This window comes from Psittacula echo (genome assembly GCF_963264785.1).
Source record: "Psittacula echo genome assembly, chromosome: 30".
Lineage (NCBI taxonomy): Eukaryota > Metazoa > Chordata > Aves > Psittaciformes > Psittacidae > Psittacula > Psittacula echo.
The window spans coordinates 1,127,112-1,149,777 of NC_137765.1; the positions used below are offsets into that span (position 1 = coordinate 1,127,112).

Genomic DNA, 22,666 nt, shown 5'->3' on the forward strand with positions numbered 1-22,666 from the left:
GGGGGTAAGGGGGGCGATGTGGGGCGATGGGGATGGGGTAAAGGGGGCAATGGGGGTAAGGGGGGCGATGTGGGGCGATGGGGATGGGGTAAAGGGGGCAATGGGGGTAAGGGGGGCGATGTGGGGCGATGGGGATGGGGTAAAGGGGGCAATGGGGGTAAGGGGGGCGATGTGGGGCGATGGGGATGGGGTAAAGGGGGCAATGGGGGGCACCGGGGGTGATGTGGGGCAATGGGAACCCCATGGAAATGGGGTAAAGGGGAGCAATGGGGGACAGGAGGGGCTTTGGGGGTGATGGGGACCCCATGGATATGGGGTAAGGGGAGCAATGGGGGACATGAGGGGCTTTGGGGGTGATGGGGACCCCATGGAGATGGGGTAAGGGGAGCAATGGGGGACATGAGGGGCTTTGGGGGGGGCTCTGGGGGTGATGAGGACCCCATGGATATGGGGTAAGGGGAGCAATGGGGGACATGAGGGGCTTTGGGGGGCGCTCTGGGGGGGATGGGGACCCCATGGAGATGGGGTAAGGGGAGCAATGGGGGACATGAGGGGCTTTGGGGGGCGCTCTGGGGGTGATGGGGACCCCATGGAGATGGGGTAAGGGCCAATGGGGGCCCCATGGGGCTGGGGTAGGGAGGGCAATGGGGGGCAGAGGGGGCTTCGGGGGGCTCTGGGAGGCCTATGGAGGTATTGGGGGTCTCTGGGGCCGCTACGGAAGTACTGGGGGGGCTCTGGGGGTCTCTGTGGGGCCCGTGTGGGGCTCTATGGGGTGGGGGGCTCCGGGGGTCCCCATTAAAGCCCGTGTCTCCCCCCCCCCCCCGCCGCTTGCACTGACCTGCGCCGCCGGGCCCGGGCCGGGGGGCTGGGGGGGGGGGGCGCCGCGGGGTAGGCCGCGTAACCATGGCAACAGCGACGGGAAGGGGGACGGAAGTGACGCAGCGGAAGTATCCATGGCCACGTGGTGATGGTGGAGGAGGCGGCAAGATGGCGCGGCCGAGCAGGGTGCGGGCCGGGCCGTGGGGATGGGAACGGGGGTGGGATACAGGGAATGGGATATGGGGATGGGACAGGGAATGGGGATGGGATACAGGGATATGGGGATGGGAGTGTGAATGGGATACAGGGAATGGGATATGGGGATGGGACAGGGAATGGGGATGGGATACAGGGATATGGGGATGGGAGTGTGAATGGGATACAGGGAATGGGATATGGGGATGGGACAGGGAATGGGGATGGGATACAGGGATATGGGGATGGGAGTGTGAATGGGATACAGGGAATGGGATATGGGGATGGGACAGGGAATGGGGAGGGGATACAGGGATATGGGGATGGGAGTGTGAATGGGATACAGGGAATGGGATATGGGGATGGGACAGGGAATGGGGATGGGATACAGGGATATGGGGATGGGAGTGTGAATGGGATACAGGGAATGGGACATGGAGGCGGGATGCGGGTTCCGGCTGTCCCGGGCGCGGGGGCTCCCTGGGGCTCATCCGTCGCTTCCCGCAGAGCAAGAGGCAGAAGCGGGAGCGGGCGGCGGCGCGGCTCCAGGCCCAGCAGGACTTCGGCTCCGTGCCCCATTCCTTCGTGTTCCAGCGCGGGCGCGGCGGGCGCAGCCTCCGGCACCTCGTGGCCGACGTGCGCCGGGTGCTGGAGCCCTACACGGCCCGGGCGCTGCGGGTGAGCTCCGGCAGGAACCCTCCCCACGGCCATGGGGCACCGGGGGAGCTCATCACATCCCATCCTGTCCTGTCCTATCCCATCCATCCCATCCCATCCATCCCATCCCATCCCACCCCCATCCCATCCATCCCGTCCCATCCCTCCCATCCCATCCTGTCCCATCCCATCCATCCCATCCCATCCTGTCCTATCCCATCCATCCTGTCCCATCCCATCCATCCCATCCCATCCTGTCCCATCCCATCCATCCCATCCCATCCAACTCATCCCATCCATCCCATCCCATCCAACTCATCCCATCCCATCCAACTCATCCCATCCTGTCCCATCCCATCCAACTCATCCCATCCCATCCAACTCATCCCATCCAACTCATCCCATCCATCCCATCCATCTCATCCCATCCAACTCATCCTATCCCATCCAACTCATTCCATCCCATCCACCCCATCCCATCCTGTCCCATCCCATCCAACTCATCTCATCCTATCCCATCCATCCAATCCATCCCATCCTGTCCCATTCCATCTGTCCCATCCCGTTCCTGCGCTCCATAGGTGCGGAAAAGCAATTCCCTGAAGGACTTCGTGGCCGTGGCCGGGCCCCTGGGGGTGACGCATTTCCTGGTGTTCAGTAAATCAGAGTCCAGCATCAACTTGGTGAGGCCCATTCCCAATGTCCCTTTCCTGTTCCATTCCCAGTATCCCCTTCCCAGCATCCCATTCCCCGTGTCCCATTCCTGTCCCATTCCCAATGTCCCTTTCCTGTTCCATTCCCAGTATCCCCTTCCCAGCATCCCATTCCCCGTGTCCCATTCCTGTCCCATTCCCAATGTCCCTTTCCTGTTCCATTCCCAGTATCCCCTTCCCAGCATCCCATTCCCCGTGTCCCATTCCTGTCCCATTCCCAATGTCCCTTTCCTGTTCCATTCCCAGTATCCCCTTCCCAGCATCCCATTCCCCGTGTCCCATTCCTGTCCCATTCCCAATGTCCCTTTCCTGTTCCATTCGCAGCGTCCCATTCCAGTGTCCCACTCCCAATGGCCCATTCCCAGCATCCCCTTCCTAGTGTCCCATTCCCAGTGTCCCCATCACACGCAGATGATGACAAAAGCTCCTTGAATCCACACTGTGATTCCAAGCAAAGTAAACGCACTGATGCGGCTGTGCCGGGGACAGGGAATGGGACACCGATGGTGGTGGCACCCACGGGACACCGGTGGTGGTGGCACCCACGGGACACCGGTGGTGGTGGCACCCACGGGACACCGATGGTGGTGGCACCCACGGGACACCGATGGTGGTGGCACCCACGGGACACCGGTGGTGGTGGCACCCACGGGACACCGGTGGTGGTGGCACCCACGGGACACCGGTGGTGGTGGCACCCATGGGACACCGGTGGTGGTGGCACCCATGGGACACCGGTGGTGGTGGCACCCATGGGACACCGATGGTGGTGGCACCCTTGTCACTGGTTCCTCTTCTTCCCCCCCCCCCCCAGAAGGTGTTCCGGCTGCCCGGGGGCCCAACGCTGACCTTCAAAGTGATGGAGGTGGGTGCTCATCTTCATCCCCTCCTCATCCTCTTGCCTTCCTCATCCTCACCCCTCATCCCCATCGCTCTTCATCCCCTCCTCATCCTCATCCCCCCTCATCCCTGTTGCTCCTCATCCTATTCCCTTCCTCATCCTCACCCCCTCCTCATCCTCACCCTTCCTTATCCCCATCCCTCCTCATCCTCACCCCCTACCCATCCTCACCCCCTCCCCATCCTCATCCCCTCCTCATCCCCTCCTCATCCTCACCCCCTCCCCATCCTCACCCCCTCCCCATCCTCACCCCCTCCCTATCTTCATCCCCTCCTCATCCTCATCCCCTCCTCATCCTCATCCCCATCCCTCCTCATCTTCATCCCCTCCTCATCTTCATCCCCTCCTCATCCTCATCCCCTCCTCATCCTCATCCCCTCCTCATCCTCATCCCCTCCTCATCCTCATCCCCTCCTCATCCCCTCCTCATCCTCACCCCCTCCTCATCCTCACCCTTCCTTATCCCCATGCCTCCTCATCTTCATCCCCTCCTCATCTTCATCCCCTCCTCATCCTCACCCCCTCCTCATCCTCACCCTTCCTTATCCCCATGCCTCCTCATCTTCATCCCCTCCTCATCTTCATCCCCTCCTCATCCTCATCCCCTCCTCATCCCCTCCTCATCCTCATCCCCTCCTCATCCCCTCCTCATCCTCATCCCCTCCTCATCTTCATCTCCTCCTCATCCCCTCCTCATCCTCACCCCCTCCCCATCTTCACCCCCTCCTCATCCCTGTCCCTCCTCACCCCCATCGCTCCTCCTCGCCCCCGCAGTACTCGCTCCTCCGGGACGTGGTCTCGGCGCTCCGGCGGCACCGCATGCACGAGCAGCAGTTCTGCCACCACCCGCTCCTGGTGCTCAGCAACTTCGGCCTCCCCCAGATCCACGTCAAGCTCATGGCCAGCACCTTCCAGAACATGTTCCCGTCCATCAACGTCCACAGGGTGCGGGGCAGCACCCATGGGTGCTCGCGGGCCTGGAGGAGGAGCCTTGAGGGGACGGCTCCTCCTCTTCCTCCTCCTCTTCCAGGTCAACCTCAACAGCATCAAGCGGTGTTTGCTCATCACCTACGACGCGGAGACGCAGCTCCTGCACTTCAGGCATTAGTGAGTGGCTTCCTCCTTCTCCCTTCCTTCTTCCTCCTATTCCTTTTCTTTCTCCTCCTTTTCCTTCTCCTCTTCCTCCTCCTTTTCCTTCTCTTTTCTTTCTCTTCCTTCTCCTCTTCTTTCTCCTCCTTTCCCTCTTCCTCCTCCTTGTCCTTTCCCTCTTCTTCCTCTTCCTTCTCTTTTTCCTCTTCTTCCTCCTCTTTTTCCTCCTCCTCCTCCTATTCCTTTTCCTTCTCCTCCTCTTCCTCCTTCTCCCTTCTCTCTTCCTCCTCCCCTTCTTTCTTCTCCTTTCCCTCTTCGTTTTCTTCCTCCTATACCTTCTCCTTTCCCTCTTTTCCCTCCTATTCCTTGTTTTTCCCCTCCTTTCCCTCTTCCTCCTTCTCCTCCTCCTTTTCCTCCCCGCAGCAGCGTCAAGGTGGTCCCAGTGGGAGTGAGCAAAGGCCTCAAGAAGCTGCTGCAGGAGAAGTTCCCCAACATGAGCCGCTTGGAGGACATCAGCGAGCTCCTGGTCAAGTACGGGATGCATGGGGACACCCAGGGGACGCCCGCGGCTGTCCCAGCTGCTTCCCACCGCCATTCCCAACCCCTTCCCCAGGGATCTCAACCTCTCGGAGAGCGAAGCGGAGCAGGATGGGCCCCACAACGTGACGGAGCTGCCGCAGGCCTACGCGGGCCGAGGCAACGCCAAGGCTCAGCAGAGCGCCGTGCGCCTCACCGAGGTCCGTGCCGGCGCTGAGCTCCCCCGGGGCCGGTGCTGCACCGGGATCCGCCGCATCCCAATGCTCTTCCCATAGATCGGGCCCCGCATGACGCTGCGGCTCAGCAAGGTCGAGGAGGGGCTGGCGCAGGGCAACGTGCTCTACCATGGCTTCAGTGAGTGCCGCGCCAAGGGGGGTCGGGGCGGCCCCGAGTGCTCTCAGTGGGGCTCTGGGTGCTGAGCAGGGCAATGGGTGCTGAGCGGGTCCCTGGGTGCTGAGCAGGGCAATGGGTGCTGAGCGGGTCCCTGGGTGCTGAGCGGGTCCCTGGGTGCTGAGCAGGGCAGTGGGTGCTGAGCGGGTCCCTGGGTGCTGAGCAGGGCAATGGGTGCTGAGCGGGTCCCTGGGTGCTGAGCAGGGCAATGGGTGCTGAGCGGGGCAATGGGTGCTGAGCGGGTCCCTGGGTGCTGAGCAGGGCAATGGGTGCTGAGCGGGGCAATGGGTGCTGAGCGGGTCCCTGGGTGCTGAGCAGGGCAATGGGTGCTGAGCGGGGCAATGGGTGCTGAGCAGGGCAATGGGTGCTGAGCGGGTCCCTGGGTGCTGAGCAGGGCAATGGGTGCTGAGCGGGTCCCTGGGTGCTGAGCAGGGCAGTGGGTGCTGAGCAGGGCAGTGGGTGCTGAGCAGGGCAATGGGTGCTGAGCAGGGCAATGGGTGCTGAGCAGGGCAATGGGTGCTGAGCGGGGCAGTGGGTGCTGAGCAGGGCAATGGGTGCTGAGCAGGGCAATGGGTGCTGAGCAGGGCAATGGGTGCTGAGCAGGGCAGTGGGTGCTGAGCAGGGCAATGGGTGCTGAGCAGGGCAATGGGTGCTGAGCGGGTCCCTGGGTGCTGAGCAGGGCAATGGGTGCTGAGCAGGGCAATGGGTGCTGAGCAGGGCAATGGGTGCTGAGCAGGGCAATGGGTGCTGAGCGGGGCAGTGGGTGCTGAGCAGGGCAATGGGTGCTGAGCAGGGCAATGGGTGCTGAGCAGGGCAATGGGTGCTGAGCAGGGCAGTGGGTGCTGAGCAGGGCAATGGGTGCTGAGCAGGGCAATGGGTGCTGAGCGGGTCCCTGGGTGCTGAGCAGGGCAATGGGTGCTGAGCAGGGCAATGGGTGCTGAGCAGGGCAATGGGTGCTGAGCAGGGCAATGGGTGCTGAGCTGCTCTCCTCGCTGTGTCCCAGTCCACAAGACCGAGGCTGAGGTGCAGGAGCTGCTGGCACGGAAGGAGGCGAAGCTGCGGCTCAGGGCGGAGCGGCGGCAGCGGCAGGAGGCGGCCGTGGAGCGCAAGCGGCGGCAGCGGCAGGAGCAGCGGTGAGCGCAGGGGGGAGCGCGGCGCAGCGCAACGGGAGCGCAGCGCAACGGGAGCGCAGCGCCACCGTGAGGCTCGGTCCGCAAGCGCAGGGAGAAGAGCCTGGAGGGGATGCGGAGGAAGCAGCAGGAGGATGGGGACAGCGGCGCTGAGGATCCCGGTGCTCCGGAGCAGGATGCGGCCCGGGAGGAGGAGGAGGAGGAGGAGGAGAGCGATGCTGAGCACTACCGGAGGGAGGTGGGCGAGGAGCCGGATCAGGGTGAGTCTCTGGGGGGGGGGGGGGGGGGGGGCTGGGAGCGAGCCCCTTGTCCTGTCCCATCCCTGCTGTGGTTGATGAGAACGCGCTGAGCTCGAGCTAACAGTGAGGGTGGTGCAAAGTAAACGCACTGACACAGCGGCAGCACCGTCCCCAGCACCCCCCGGATAGTGACCCCCCTTTACATTGAAGCCTCTTTATAGTGACCCCCCCTTTATACTGATCCCCCTTTATACTGATCCCCCTTTATAGTGACCCCCCCTTTATACTGATCCCCCTTTATAGTGACTCCCCCTTTATACTGATCCCCCTTTATAGTGACCCCCCCTTTATACTGATCCCCCTTTATAGTGACTCCCCCTTTATACTGATCCCCCTTTATAGTGACTCCCCCTTTATACTGATCCCCCTTTATACTGATCCCCCTTTATAGTGACTCCCCCTTTATACTGATCCCCCTTTATAGTGACTCCCCCTTTATACTGATCCCCCTTTATAGTGACCCCCCCTTTATACTGATCCCCCTTTATAGTGACTCCCCCTTTATACTGATCCCCCTTTATAGTGACTCCCCCTTTATACTGATCCCCCTTTATACTGATCCCCCTTTATAGTGACTCCCCCTTTATACTGATCCCCCTTTATAGTGACCCCCCCTTTATACTGATCCCCCTTTATACTGATCCCCCTTTATAGTGACTCCCCCTTTATACTGATCCCCCTTTATACTGATCCCCCTTTATAGTGACTCCCCCTTTATACTGATCCCCCTTTATAGTGACCCCCCCTTTATACTGATCCCCCTTTATACTGATCCCCCTTTATAGTGACCCCCCCTTTATACTGATCCCCCTTTATACTGATCCCCCTTTATAGTGACCCCCCCTTTATACTGATCCCCCTTTATAGTGACCCCCCCTTTATACTGATCCCCCTTTATAGTGACCCCCTTTACACTGACCCCCTTTACCCTTTACAGTGACCCCCCTTTATAGTGACCCCCCCTTTATACTGATCCCCCTTTATAGTGACTCCCCCTTTATACTGACCCCCCTTTATAGTGACCCCCCCTTTATACTGATCCCCCTTTATAGTGACTCCCCCTTTATACTGATTCCCCTTTATAGTGACCCCCTTTACACTGACCCCCTTTACCCTTTACTGTGACCCCCCTTTATAGTGACCCCCTTTACACTGAACCCCTTTACCCTGACCCCCCCATTTGCTTTACATCCCCCCCTTCAAGACCTGTTCCCCAAACCCACCAAGAGGAAGCGCCTCTCCTCGGGCCCTGCCCGGCTCCGCAAGCGCCGGCGCCGCATCCCCCCGGAGCATCCCACCACTTCCAACCCTCACCCCCCAGCCCCGGGGGCCCCGCGGCGGCCCCGCGGCACCGGGCGCAAACCGCAGCGAGGAGCCGGGGCTGCCGCCGGGCCCAGGGGCCAAAGGAAGCTGCTGCCAAAGGGGAAAACCAGATTCCAGAGGCTGGGACGTGCCAGGAAGGGGAAGCGCTGAGGGACCGGGATTGGGAACACCCTCGCCCGGCCCCATTGCTGTGCAATACATGGCTTGGAACAACTGCCTGTGCCTGTGCTTGAGGGGGGGAACTGGCATCCCCTTAGGTTTTCCATGCTCTTCCCACTTTTCCATGCTGCCACAATGGGAGCAGGGAGGAGATGGGAGCTCCTCTGTGTTCCCCCCCCAACAATGTCCCCAAAAGAGGGGCAGGATGGGACCCTGTGGTGGCTCCATGAAGGGAGGGAGAGGAGAGAGCCCTTGCCCTGGGTGCCCCCATAAAGGAGGGGGGGGCACCCAGTTCGGGCAGAAATCCCCCTTCTTCCTTAGCTGGAAAGCCAGGAATGAGCCCAAACCCAGGAACGGGGACTCCTTATCCCAGCCTGGGCCACCGGCAGCCCCATGGCCATGGTCCAGTGACGGGAACCCACCAGAGCTCAGCCCCACACCACGGTACCAGAGTGCTTGGGTCTTTATTTAGAGGCCCCGGTGCGGCACCGGCACCACCGTCAGTTGGTGGAGGGTCTGTGGAGGGGAGAAAGGCAGTGAGGAAAGGGAACCCCCCCCAAAGCACCCCTGGTACCCCCCAAACACCCCTGGTACCTCCCAAAGACCCCTGGTACCCCCCAAAGCACCCCTGGTACCCCCCAAACACCCCTGGTACCCCCCAAAGCACCCCTGGTACCCCCCAAACACCCCTGGTACCTCCCAAAGCACCCCCAGTGCTCACTTAGCCCATTCCACGTTGAGGATGAGGTGGTCGTAGCCGAAGCCAGACACCCCGGCAATGGCCCGCGCCGCGTCCTCGCGCCGGTGGAAGCTGATGAAGGCAAAGCCCTGGAGCAGGAGGAAGGCAAAGGGTGAGAGGAAGCAGAGGGGGGGGTCTCCATCCCGACCCCCCCCCCCCAAAAGGGGAAGCCCCCACCTTGGACTGCCCGGTGGTCTTGTCCTTGGCCAAGTAGATGCGGGAGATGGAGCCGAAAGGGCGGAAGAGCTCCTGGAGATCGGTCTCGCGGGTGTCCTCCGAGAGGTTGGTGACACGGATGGTGGCGTTGTCATCGGCTGCGGGGAAGGGTGAGGATGAGGAAGGATGGGATGGGGATAGGGAGGGATGAGGAAGGGGAAGGACAGAGAAAAGGATGAGGAAAAGGAAGGGTGAAGATGATATGGGGATAGGGGAAGGATGAGGAAGTGAGGAAGAATGAGATGAAGATGAGGATGGGGAAGGGCAAGGAAGGATGAGACAAGGATGAGGATGGGGAAGAGTGGAGATGAAGAAGGATGAGGACAAGGGAAGGATGAGGATGGGAAGGACAGAGATAGGGGAAGGATGAGGAAGAGTGAGGAAGGATGAGATGAAGATGAGGACGGGGAAGGGCAAGGAAGGATGAGACAAGGATGAGGATGGGGAAAGGTTGAGATGAAGGATGGAAACAAGGGAAGGAGAAGGACGGCAAGCATGGGCACGGGAAGAATGAGGATGAGGAAGGGTAAAGAAAAATGAGACAAGGATGAAGACGGGGCAGGGTGAGGAAGGACGAGACAAGGATGGGGATGGGGAAGGGTGGAGATGAAGAACGATGCTGACAGGGGAAGGGTGAGGAAGGCGGGGGAAGGCCCGGTCGCCGGTGCTGGAGCTGCCCTCACCCCTGCGGTTGGGCTGCATGGACTCCCCGCGCCGGCTGGCTCCATCCCTCAGGCTGGGCGGGACGTACTTGCCCGTCTTGCTCTGCTGCGCCTGCACCGGCTCCGGCTCTGCGAGGACGGGAACATCCAGTGGGATGCGAGCCTGGAGCAGGGCCAGGCAGCTTCCAGCTCCACCCCAGGCCGGATCCTACCTCCAGGCAGCTTCTCCTTCTCGCCCGTGGACAAGCCCAGCTGCTCGGCCAGCTCCTTCTGCATGGGGCCCAGCGTGTCCTTGTAGGGACAGCGCGTGGTCCAGTGGTCGCCCTTGCAGATGCGGCACGAGACGATCTTCTGCCCCTTCAGCTTGTTCATGGGATCCTCCTCCTCCTGGCAATTGAGGTCCTGGCGGGACACAGGGAGAGGCCTGAGCCCCCCAGCCCCCCCCCCAAGCACCCCCCCAGCACCCCGGGACCCAGCACCCCCCCCACCTCCTTGCTGGTGATGAAGGTCATGAAGACGTCGTCGCTCACGGTGGTGGTGGCCACGTTGGGGCCGGGGGCATCGAACTCGGAGTTGCCGAACTTCTTCCAGTTCTGGGCAGGGAAAATGAGGTGGGAAGAGGGAAAACCCCACCTTGGAGTGGGAATGGGCAAGGGGAAGAGGGAAAACCGCACCTCGGGGTGGGAATGGGCAAGGGGAAGAGGGAAAACCGCACCTCGGGGTGGGAATGGGCAGGGGGAAGAGGGAAAACCGCACCTCGGGGTGGGAATGGGCAAGGGGAAGAGGGAAAACCGCACCTCGGGGTGGGAATGGGCAGGGGGAAGAGGGAAAACCCCACCTCGGGGTGGGAATGGGCAGGAGGAAGAGGGAAAACCCCACCTTGGAGTGGGAATGGGCAGGAGGAAGAGGAAAACCACCCCACATGGAGCAGTGGGAATGGAAATGAGGGGAGATTGGGAGGGAATGGGAAGAAGCAGAGGGCTGAGAGGTGAAGCCGATCCCGCTGGAGCGCAGCTTTCCCTCTCTCCCTCGGTATTCCCATGGGAGACGCTCACCTTCCTGCGCGCCACCGCCTTGGAGGCCTTCCTGGTCTCGATGCGGAAGGTGCGGATGATCTGTAAAGGCGCCAAAGCCCAGGAATGATCCCAAAGGTGCCAACTGCGGCTCCCGCGGGACATCCCTGCGGATCGGGATCAGCGCAGGGGGGAACAAGGAGCTCAGGCCCCGCTGCTCACCTTCACCTTGCTGCCGTCCTCCTCCTCCCGATACTCGGTGACCGTTTTGATGTTGCCATTGATGAGCTCCTTAGGGGAAGGGAGCGGCCCTGCAGGGACAGGGGATGCGGGGACAGTGCCCAGCGGGGAGGAGGCAGCAGGGGAACAGCCCCCCCCCGGCTCCCCACCGGCTCTCACCCCCCTTCAGCAGCTCGGCCTCGGCGCTCAGGCTGCCCCCCAGCACCCCGGGCAGGGGGATGTCCTTCAGCAGCTCGCTCGTGATGCATTTGTCTGCGGGACCAGAAGGGGGAAGAGTCAGGGAAGGACCCAAAAGGCACCAAAATGCCCCTGAAACGGGGGTCCTGCTCCTTGCCCCGCCTCAGGCTCGCTCTGCTTCAAGAGGACCGGGCTCTGAGGCCAGCACAAGGAGCGGGTTCAGGGCAGCACCGACGCCTCCGTCCACCAGCAGGAGGAGCGGCGGAGGCACAGGGGAGGGCCCCGCACGCACTCACCGTCCTCTCCGCCCTCCTCTTCCACCTGGTCGGCCCAGCTGGGCTTCGAGCTGCGGGGACAGCGGCGCCTGAGCCCCGCCGCAGGCCCCGCTCCCCAGCCCAAGGCCCGGTCCCATTCCCGGCCCCTTTCCCGTTCCTCACTCGTAGCCGCCCGTCGGCACCGCACTCAGCGACGGCCACAGCTCCCACTCCAGGCCCCGGCTCCAGGCCCCCGCAGGTCTCAGCCCCACCAGGCCGCAGGCCCGCTCCCTCCTCGGCCCCGATCCCCATTCCCATCCCCTTCCCGGCCCCATTCCCGTTCCCTCACTCGTAGCCGCCCGTCGGCACCGCACTCAGCGACGGCCACAGCTCCCACTCCAGGCCCCGGCTCCAGGCCCACGCAGGCCGCAGCCCCGCTCCCCCCTCGGCCCCGCTCCCCATTCCCGGCCCCATTCCCATTCCCGTGTCCCTGTTCCCGTTCCCTCACTCGTAGCCGCCCGTCGGCACCGCACTCAGCGACGGCCACAGCTCCCACTCCAGGCCCCGGCTCCAGGCCCCCGTAGGCCTCAGCCCAACCAGGCCGCAGCCCCGCTCCCCATCCCTATCCCCGTTCCCGTGCCCATCCCCGTTCCCGTGCCCGTTCCCATTCCCGTTCCCTCACTCGTAGTCGCCCGTCGGCATCGCGCTCGCCGTCCCCTCACGCTCAGCGCCCGGAAGGCGGCGCCACTTCCGGCGCGGGGAAGGGGCGTGGCCACGCGGCGGGAGCCGCGGTGCACGGCGGGGCGCGGTTGCTACGCAACGCCGCGGCGCTGCGGCCTACACCAGGCCCGGCGCAAACGGAGCCTGAACGCGACGGGTTTATAATTTATAGGAGAGCTTTACTTGAAGAAATATTACAACATATAAAAACTACGGAAAGTCTCAGTTCCCACTTGTACAAAGCGGCCGATTTCTCCTCAATACAACGCGGCGTAAAAACGGGGCGCGCGGGCCCCGGCACAGACAGCGGCGGACACAGACACGAGGCGGGGGCCGCGGGAGGCCATGGCCGGGCCCCCCCGATGGGCTTCAACCCCCCGGAAAAGAAAGGAAACCAACCCAAAACCAACCAAAAAGGGGTTAAAATCAGTGCAGGAGGGGGGGGCCACGGGGGCCGCTGTCAGGCGGCGGCTTCCATCGTCTCCATCTTCTCCGGAGCGCTGGGATCTGCGGAGGGCAGGGGGGGGGATGGAGGCAGCCGGCGGGAGCCAGGGGGGCAGAGCTCATCCAGCTCCGGGAGCCAGGCGAGGGACCCGTTCCCTGCAATGGGCTCATCCCAACCTTCTCCAGCCAAGCCCGTACGGAGAACTTCCTTATATCCCAAAATTCCTTATATCCCCAACTCCTTATATCCTTTATCCTTAGATCCCAACCTTCCTGACATCCATTATCCTTATCCCAAAATTCCTTATATCCCCAAACTCCTTATATCCATTATCCTTATATCCCAAAATTCCTTACATCCAACCTTCCTTATATCCCTACATTCCTTATATCCCAACTTTCCTTATATCCAACTTTCCTTATATCCCAATTTTCCCTATATCCCGCTTTCCTTATATCCCGCTTTCCTTATATCCCAACTTTCCTTATATCCCAACTTTCCTTATATCCAACTTTCCTTATATCCCGCTTTCCTTATATCCCGCTTTCCTTATATCTAACTTTCCTTATATCCCGCTTTCCTTATATCCCGCTTTCCTTATATCTAACTTTCCTTATATCCCAACTTTCCTTATATCCAACTTCCCTTATATCCCGCTTTCCTTATATCCCGCTTTCCTTATATCCAACTTTCCTTATATCCCGCTTTCCTTATATCCCGCTTTCCTTATATCCAGCTTTCCTTATATCCCAACTTTCCTTATATCCCGCTTTCCTTATATCCCAACTTTCCTTATATCCCAACTTTCCTTATATCCAACTTTCCTTATATCCCGCTTTCCTTATATCCCGCTTTCCTTATATCCAACTTTCCTTATATCCCGCTTTCCTTATATCCCAACTTTCCTTATATCCCAACTTTCCTTATATCCAACTTTCCTTATATCCCGCTTTCCTTATATCCCGCTTTCCTTATATCCCGCTTTCCTTATATCCAACTTTCCTTATATCCCGCTTTCCTTATATCCCAACTTTCCTTATATCCCAACTTTCCTTATATCCTGCTTTCCTTATATCCCAACTTTCCTTATATCCCAACTTTCCTTATATCCCGCTTTCCTTATATCCCGCTTTCCTTATATCCCAACTTTCTTTATATCCAACTTTCCTTATATCCCAACTTTCCTTATATCCAACTTTCCTTATATCCCGCTTTCCTTATATCCAGCTTTCCTTATATCCAACTTTCCTTATATCCCGCTTTCCTTATATCCCAACTTTCCTTATATCCCGCTTTTCTTATATCCCAACTTTCCTTATATCCCAACTTTCCTTATATCCCGCTTTCCTTATATCCAGCTTTCCTTATATCCCGCTTTCCTTATATCCCGCTTTCCTTATATCCCGCTTTCCTTATATCCCGCTTTCCTTATATCCCAACTTTCCTTATATCCCACTTTCCTTATATCCTGCTTTCCTTATATCCCTACATTCCCTATATCCCTACATTCCTTATATCCCTACATTCCTTATATCCCAACTTTCCTTATATCCAACTTTCCTTATATCCCGCTTTCCTTATATCCAACTTTCCTTATATCCTGCTTTCCTTATATCCCTACATTCCCTATATCCCAACTTTCCTTATATCCCTACATTCCTTATATCCCAACTTTCCTTATATCCAACTTTCCTTATATCCCAACTTTCCTTATATCCCGCTTTCCTTATATCCAGCTTTCCTTATATCCCGCTTTCCTTATATCCCGCTTTCCTTATATCCCGCTTTCCTTATATCCCAACTTTCCTTATATCCAACTTTCCTTATATCCTGCTTTCCTTATATCCCTACATTCCCTATATCCCAACTTTCCTTATATCCCTACATTCCTTATATCCCAACTTTCCTTATATCCAACTTTCCTTATATCCCGCTTTCCTTATATCCAGCTTTCCCTATATCCCGCTTTCCTTATATCCCACTTTTCCTTATATCCCAACACTCCTTATATCCAACCTTCCCGACATCCCACCCCTCTCCACCCAACCCATCCCCGCCTCCCACCACCCCCATCACCAAGAATTCCCCATCTCCCCCCCCAACTCCCCCTTTCCCTATCTCCCACGCGGATCCCCCTCTGCATCCCAAGGGATCCCGGGATCCCGCACGCACCGGCCGCATCCTCCCTCTGCTTGGCCACCACGCAGGCCTTGATCTCCAGCCCGATGGCCTTGGCGAGCGGCGGCGGCACCGCATTCCCAACCTGTTCCAGAGGGAAAACGCCTTCATCCCGGCCTCCGGCTGCGGCGCGGCGCTGGCGACGGCGCGGAGCCGGCACTCACCTGCCTGTGCTTGTCCAGGATATTCCCAAAGAGCCGGTAGGTATCCGGGAAGCCTTGGGAGCGGGCGCATTCCCGCACGCTCACCACCCGGTGCTGCTCCGGATGCAGCACCCGGCCCTGGGGCACCAAAGAGAGCGCCAGGGTTGGGATGGGAGCTCCATGGAGCCCTTCCCGATGGGAAAGCCCCAGGGTTGGGATGGGAGCTCCATGGAGCCCTTCCCGATGGGAAAGCCCCAGGGTTGGGATGGGAGCTCCATGGAGCCATTCCATGATGGGAAAGCCTCAGGGTTGGGATGGGAGCTCCATGGAGCCATTCCCGATGGGAAAGCCCCGGGGTTGGGATGGGAGCTCCATGGAGCCCTTCCCGATGGGAAAGCCCCGGGGTTGGGATGGGAGCTCCATGGAGCCATTCCCGATGGGAATGCCGGGACCCACCTGCTTGCCCATGGGCTCGGGGTTGGTGACCGTGGTGCTGAAGAAGCCGTCCCACTCCAGGCGCCCGTAGAGCCCGGCCCAGTGGTTGTGCCGGTTGCCGGTGTGGGGCAGGCACCATGGGATGAGGGTGTTGAACTGCCGGTCGGCGGGGTCGCAGGGCTTGCCTGGGGGGGCCAGCACCAAAACACACCCAAATCGGTCCAAAACGCACCCAAATCGGTCCAAAATTCACCCAAATCGGTCCAAAATTCACCCAAATCGGTCCAAAATTCACCCAAATCAGTCCAAAATGCACCCAAATCGGTCCAAAATTCACCCAAATCGGTCCAAAACGCACCCAAATCGGTCCAAAATGCACCCAAATCGGTCCAAAACGCACCCAAATCGGTCCAAAACGCACCCAAATTGGTCCAAAATTCACCCAAATCGGTCCAAAATGCACCCAAATCGGTCCAAAATTCACCCAAATCAGTCCAAAATGCACCCAAATCGGTCCAAAATTCACCCAAATCGGTCCAAAATGCACCCAAATCGGTCCAAAATTCACCCAAATCGGTCCAAAACGCACCCAAATCGGTCCAAAACGCACCCAAATCGGTCCAAACCGCACCCAAATCGGTCCAAAATTCACCCAAATCAGTCCAAAATGCACCCAAATCGGTCCAAAATTCACCCAAATCGGTCCAAAATGCACCCAAATCGGTCCAAAATTCACCCAAATCGGTCCAAAACGCACCCAAATCGGTCCAAAACGCACCCAAATCGGTCCAAAATGCACCCAAATCGGTCCAAAACGCACCCAAATCGGTCCAAAATTCACCCAAATCGGTCCAAAACGCACCCAAATCGGTCCAAAATTCACCCAAATCGGTCCAAAACGCACCCAAATCGGTCCAAAATTCACCCAAATCGGTCCAAAACGCACCCAAATCGGTCCAAAATGCACCCAATTCAGCTCAAAACTGACCCAAATTTGGTCCCAAAATGCTCCCTACCTTCAGCTACAAACCCCACCCAATTCAGCCCCAAAACTCACAAAATCCATCCCAACCCCCCCCAATCCATCCCCAACCCCCCCAATCCATCCCAACCCCCCCCAATCCATCCCCAACCCCCCCAATCCATCCCCAACCCCCCCCAATCCATCCCCAACCCCCCCCAATCCATCCCCAACCCCCCCCAATCCATCCCCAACCCCCCCCAATCCATCCCAACCCCCCCCAATCCATCCCCAACCCCCCCCAATCCATCCCAACCCCCCCAATCCATCCCCAACCCCCCCAATCCATCCCCAACCCCCCCCAATCCATCCCCAACACCCCCCATCCATCCCAACCCCCCCCAATCCATCCCCAACCCCCCCAATCCATCCCCAACCCCCCCAATCCATCCCCAACCCCCCCCAATCCATCCCAAACCCCCCCAATCCATCCCAAACCCCCCCCAATCCATCCCAACCCCCCCAATCCATCCCCAACCCCCCCCAATCCATCCCCAACCCCCCCAATCCATCCCCAACCCCCCCCAATCCATCCCCAACCCCCCCCAATCCATCCCCAACCCCCCCCAATCCATCCCCAACCCCCCCAATCCATCCCCAACCCCCCCCAATCCATCCCCAACCCCCCCCAATCCATCCCAACCCCCCCAATCCATCCCCAACCCCCCAATCCATCCCCAACCCCCCCCAATCCATCCCCAACACCCCCCATCCATCCCAACCCCCCCCAATCCATCCCCAACCCCCCCAATCCATCCCCAACCCCCCCAATCCATCCCCAACCCCCCCCAATCCATCCCAAACCCCCCCAATCCATCCCAAACCCCCCCCAATCCATCCCAACCCCCCCAATCCATCCCCAACCCCCCCAATCCATCCCCAACCCCCCCATCCATCCCAACCCCCCCAATCCATCCCAACCCCCCCAATCCATCCCCAACCCCCCCAATCCATCCCCAACCCCCCCAATCCATCCCCAACCCCCCCAATCCATCCCCAACCCCCCCCAATCCATCCCCAACCCCCCCAATCCATCCCCAACCCCCCCCAATCCATCCCCAACCCCCCCAATCCATCCCCAACCCCCCCCAATCCATCCCCAACCCCCCCCAATCCATCCCCAACCCCCCCAATCCATCCCCAACCCCCCCAATCCATCCCAAACCCCCCCCAATCCATCCCCAACCCCCCCCAATCCATCCCCAACCCCCCCAATCCATCCCCAACCCCCCCAATCCATCCCCAACCCCCCCAATCCATCCCAAACCCCCCCCAATCCATCCCCAACCCCCCCCAATCCATCCCCAACCCCCCCAATCCATCCCCAACCCCCCCAATCCATCCCCAACCCCCCCCAATCCATCCCCAACCCCCCCCAATCCATCCCCAACCCCCCCCAATCCATCCCAAACCCCCCCCAATCCATCCCCAACCCCCCCCAATCCATCCCCAACCCCCCCCAATCCATCCCCAACCCCCCCATCCATCCCAAACCCACCCAATTCAGCCCCCAAACCCCTTCCTTTCCCCCCAAACTCACCCTCCTCAGCCCCAAAATTCCCCTACCTTCATCCCCCAAAAAACCCACCCAATTCAGCCCCCAAACCCCTTCCTTTCCCCCCAAACTCACCCTCCTCAGCCCCAAAATTCCCCTACCTTCATCCCCCAAAACCCACCCAATTCAGCCCCCAAACCCCCTTCCTTTAGCCCCCAACTCACCCATTTCAGCCCCAAAATTCCTCTCCCTTCATCCCCAAACCCCCCCCCTCCATCCCAAGCCCCCACCTTCGGCGCAGGAGCAGACCCCGCGCAGGGCCCCGCTGCTGCTGCGCCCGTTCTTCCTCTCGTGGTGGCTGTAGCGCAGCTTGCGCGTGGTGGTGCCGTCCGAGAGCCGCACCTCGATGTTGGGCAGGTCCCGCCAATCCGAGCCCGGAGCCAACGGGATGTGCCGCATCCTGGCGGCCACCAGCGCGCTCATGTCCTGCACGGGCAACGGGAGCAGCTGGAGCCGCGGGCACGGAGCAGCTCCCGAGGGATGGTGGCGATGGAGAGCTCGGAGCGGCTGCAAGGATGCTGATGGAGCAGCTCCCAAGGGATGGTGGCGATGGAGAGCTCGGAGCGGCTGCAGGGATGCTGATGGAGCAGCTCCAAAGGGATGGTGGGGATGGAGAGCTCGGAGCGGCTGCAAGGATGCTGATGGAGCAGCTCCAAAGGGATGGTGGCGATGGAGAGCTCGGAGCGGCTGCAAGGATGCTGATGGAGCAGCTCCAAAGGGATGGTGGCGATGGAGAGCTCGGAGCGGCTGCAAGGATGCTGATGGAGCAGCTCCAAAGGGATGGTGGCGATGGAGAGCTCGGAGCGGCTGCAAGGATGCTGATGGAGCAGCTCCAAAGGGATGATGGGGATGGAGAGCTCGGAGCGGCTGCAAGGATGCTGATGGAGCAGCTCCAAAGGGATGGTGGCGATGGAGAGCTCGGAGCGGCTGCAGGGATGCTGATGGAGCAGCTCCAAAGGGATGGTGGGGATGGAGAGCTCGGAGCGGCTGCAAGGATGCTGATGGAGCAGCTCCCAAGGGATGGTGGGGATGGAGAGCTCGGAGCAGCTGCAAGGATGCTGATGGAGCAGCTCCAAAGGGATGGTGGGGATGGAGAGCTCGGAGCGGCTGCAAGGATGCTGATGGAGCAGCTCCAAAGGGATGGTGGGGATGGAGAGCTCGGAGCGGCTGCAAGGATGCTGATGGAGCAGCTCCAAAGGGATGGTGGCGATGGAGAGCTCGGAGCGGCTGCAAGGATGCTGATGGAGCAGCTCCAAAGGGATGGTGGGGATGGAGAGCTCGGAGCGGCTGCAAGGATGCTGATGGAGCAGCTCCAAAGGGATGGTGGGGATGGAGAGCTCGGAGCGGCTGCAGGGATGCTGATGGAGCAGCTCCAAAGGGATGGTGGTGATGGAGAGCTCGGAGCGGCTGCAAGGATGCTGATGGAGCAGCTCCAAAGGGATGGTGGGGATGGAGAGCTCGGAGCGGCTGCAAGGATGCTGATGGAGCAGCTCCAAAGGGATGATGGGGATGGAGAGCTCGGAGCGGCTGCAGGGATGCTGATGGAGCAGCTCCAAAGGGATGGTGGGGATGGAGAGCTCGGAGCGGCTACAAGGATGCTGATGGAGCAGCTCCAAAGGGATGGTGGGGATGGAGAGCTCGGAGCGGCTCCCATTGGCTACAAGGATGCTGCAGAGGGACCTTCGGCAGGGATGGGACAAGGTGGAATTCATCTTGGAGGTAGGGAAGCTCTTCCCCAGGATGGTGGTGGGATAATGGGATGGGCGGCCCAAAGTGGTGGATGCTCCATCAGTTCCTTGGGTGCCATGGTCTGATGTATGGCATCCCCTGGCACGGGCTTGGAACTGGATGACCTTAGGCTCCTTTGCAACCCAAACCATTCCATGATCCTGGTGGCTCCATGGAGAAGGAGCAGCTCCATCCCTGGGGACGTTCACCAAGGCGGCCTTGGGGACGGCCCCATCCTGCCCTTAACCCCTGAGCCCTCTCCCCCCTCACCTTGCAGATATGATCCCTGAGGATGGGCTGATACTGGGAGCCCCGGATCTGCCGCTGGAACCAGGACTGCGGCTCCCCGTTGTAGGAGATCTCCAGGGCGGAGGCGCCGTTCCGGATCTCGGGCAGGTCGGACATGGTGTCCCGCACCGTGATGGTGCGGAAGGGCCCGGAATAGGTCCTGCCATGGAGGAAGGCGTCAGGAGGCGCGCGCTCAGCACGGCGGCCGGGCGGCGCTGGGCACCCACCGGCTGATGTTGCTGACGAACTTCTTGTCGTCCACCACGACGCTGAGCTGGCAGGCGCGGGGGGCGAAGACGTGCAGGGGCTCGGGGAACAGGGGCAGCTTCTCCCCCGGCGCCGCGGCCAGGACGATGGCTCTCCTGCGGGTCTGGGCCACGCCGTACTGCCCGGCCTTGGGAAGCAATGGGAGAGCCCCATCACCGCCTGCATCCATCCCCTGGCATCCTCGCATGGAGCCAAGGAGCTCCTTTGGGATGCATGGAGCAACCCCATCACCGCCTGCATCCATCCCCAGCATCCTCGCATGGAGCCAAGGAGCTCCTTTGGGATGCATGGAGCAACCCCATCACCGCCTGCATCCATCCCCAGCATCCTCGCATGGAGCCAAGGAGCGCCTTTGGGATGCATGGAGCAACCCCATCACCGCCTGCATCCATCCCCAGCATCCTCACATGGAGCCAAGGAGCGCCTTTGGGATGCATGGAGCAACCTCATCACCGCCTGCATCCATCCCCAGCATCATCGAATGGAGCCAAGGAGCTCCTTTGGGATGCATGGAGCAACCCCATCACCGCCTGCATCCATCCCCTGGCATCCTCGCATGGAGCCAAGGAGCTCCTTTGGGATGCATGGAGCAACCCCATCACCGCCTGCATCCATCCCCTGGCATCCTCGCATGGAGCCAAGGAGCTCCTTTGGGATGCATGGAGCAACCCCATCACCACCTGCATCCATCCCCAGCATCCTCACATGGAGCCAAGGAGCTCCTTTGGGATGCATGGAGCAACCCCATCACCGCCTGCATCCATCCCCTGGCATCCTCGCATGGAGCCAAGGAGCTCCTTTGGGATGCATGGAGCAACCCCATCACCGCCTGCATCCATCCCCTGGCATCCTCGCATGGAGCCAAGGAGCGCCTTTGGGATGCATGGAGCAACCTCATCACCGCCTGCATCCATCCCCAGCATCATCGAATGGAGCCAAGGAGCTCCTTTGGGATGCATGGAGCAACCCCATCACCGCCTGCATCCATCCCCAGCATCATCGAATGGAGCCAAGGAGCGCCTTTGGGATGCATGGAGCAACCCCATCACCGCCTGCATCCATCCCCAGCATCCTCGCATGGAGCCAAGGAGCGCCTTTGGGATGCATGGAGCAACCCCATCACCGCCTGCATCCATCCCCAGCATCCTCGCATGGAGCCAAGGAGCGCCTTTGGGATGCATGGAGCAACCCCATCACCGCCTGCATCCATCCCCAGCATCCTCACATGGAGCCAAGGAGCGCCTTTGGGATGCATGGAGCAACCCCATCACCGCCTGCATCCATCCCCAGCATCCTCACATGGAGCCAAGGAGCGCCTTTGGGATGCATGGAGCAACCCCATCACCGCCTGCATCCATCCCCAGCATCCTCGCATGGAGCCAAGGAGCTCCTTTGGGATGCATGGAGCAACCCCATCACCGCCTGCATCCATCCCCAGCATCCTCGCATGGAGCCAAGGAGCGCCTTTGGGATGCATGGAGCAACCCCATCACCGCCTGCATCCATCCCCTGGCATCCTCACATGGAGCCAAGGAGCGCCTTTGGGATGCATGGAGCAACCTCATCACCGCCTGCATCCATCCCCAGCATCCTCGCATGGAGCCAAGGAGCTCCTTTGGGATGCATGGAGCAACCCCATCACCGCCTGCATCCATCCCCAGCATCATCGAATGGAGCCAAGGAGCACCTTTGGGATGCATGGAGCAACCCCATCACCGCCTGCATCCATCCCCAGCATCATCGAATGGAGCCAAGGAGCGCCTTTGGGATGCATGGAGCAACCCCATCACCGCCTGCATCCATCCCCAGCATCCTCACATGGAGCCAAGGAGCTCCTTTGGGATGCATGGAGCAACCTCATCACCGCCTGCATCCATCCCCTGGCATCCTCGCATGGAGCCAAGGAGCTCCTTTGGGATGCATGGAGCAACCCCATCACCGCCTGCATCCATCCCCCAGCATCCTCACATGAAGCCAAGGAGCGCCTTTGGGATGCATGGAGCAACCCCATCACCGCCTGCATCCATCCCCAGCATCCTCACATGGAGCCAAGGAGCGCCTTTGGGATGCATGGAGCAACCCCATCACCGCCTGCATCCATCCCCAGCATCCTCGCATGGAGCCAAGGAGCGCCTTTGGGATGCATGGAGCAACCCCATCACCGCCTGCATCCATCCCCTGGCATCCTCGCATGAAGCCAAGGAGCGCCTTTGGGATGCATGGAGCAACCCCATCACCGCCTGCATCCATCCCCTGGCATCCTCGCATGGAGCCAAGGAGCTCCTTTGGGATGCATGGAGCAACCCCATCACCGCCTGCATCCATCCCCTGGCATCCTCGCATGGAGCCAAGGAGCGCCTTTGGGATGCATGG

At 60.2% G+C, this 22,666-nt stretch overlaps 3 protein-coding genes across 4 annotated transcripts in view; 1 reads left to right on the forward strand and 2 right to left on the reverse strand.

Moving 5' to 3' along the window:
* The first annotated feature begins 975 nt into the window (after window positions 1-975).
* Window positions 976-8,297, forward strand: LOC308231035 (suppressor of SWI4 1 homolog). Its single transcript, XM_080636133.1, has 12 exons — window positions 976-1,005; window positions 1,522-1,692; window positions 2,253-2,354; window positions 3,199-3,249; window positions 4,060-4,230; window positions 4,316-4,392; window positions 4,798-4,905; window positions 4,988-5,111; window positions 5,187-5,265; window positions 6,305-6,434; window positions 6,525-6,691; window positions 7,935-8,297. Exons 1-12 carry the CDS (start codon window positions 988-990, stop codon window positions 8,201-8,203), a joined length of 1,467 nt encoding a protein of 488 aa, XP_080492259.1. The 5' UTR covers window positions 976-987; the 3' UTR covers window positions 8,204-8,297.
* Window positions 8,298-8,657: 360 nt separating this feature from the next.
* EIF3G (eukaryotic translation initiation factor 3 subunit G) lies at window positions 8,658-12,284 on the reverse strand (the record flags this gene model as incomplete). 2 transcript variants are annotated; one of them, XM_080636136.1, is made up of 11 exons in its annotated part: window positions 12,196-12,284; window positions 11,556-11,605; window positions 11,242-11,334; window positions 11,065-11,153; window positions 10,885-10,944; window positions 10,318-10,422; window positions 10,042-10,231; window positions 9,851-9,958; window positions 9,129-9,265; window positions 8,934-9,040; window positions 8,658-8,728 (listed from the first exon to the last, which is right to left on the reverse strand). In XM_080636136.1, the coding sequence occupies exons 1-11, from the start codon at window positions 12,213-12,215 to the stop codon at window positions 8,713-8,715; spliced, it is 975 nt and encodes a 324-aa protein (XP_080492262.1). In that variant the 5' UTR covers window positions 12,216-12,284. The 2 variants fall into 2 exon arrangements, with proteins under 2 accessions (XP_080492262.1, XP_080492263.1); XM_080636137.1 differs by lacking the exon at window positions 8,658-8,728 and having other exon boundaries at window positions 8,930-9,040.
* Window positions 12,285-12,483: 199 nt separating this feature from the next.
* DNMT1 (DNA methyltransferase 1) overlaps window positions 12,484-22,666 on the reverse strand; it is a 28,171-nt gene continuing 17,988 nt past the window's right edge. The window contains 7 exon segments of the mRNA XM_080636145.1: window positions 12,484-12,740; window positions 14,851-14,941; window positions 15,021-15,137; window positions 15,456-15,619; window positions 18,241-18,436; window positions 20,009-20,186; window positions 20,254-20,420. Coding sequence (XP_080492271.1) covers window positions 12,694-12,740; window positions 14,851-14,941; window positions 15,021-15,137; window positions 15,456-15,619; window positions 18,241-18,436; window positions 20,009-20,186; window positions 20,254-20,420 — 960 coding nt within the window. The 3' untranslated portion in view covers window positions 12,484-12,693.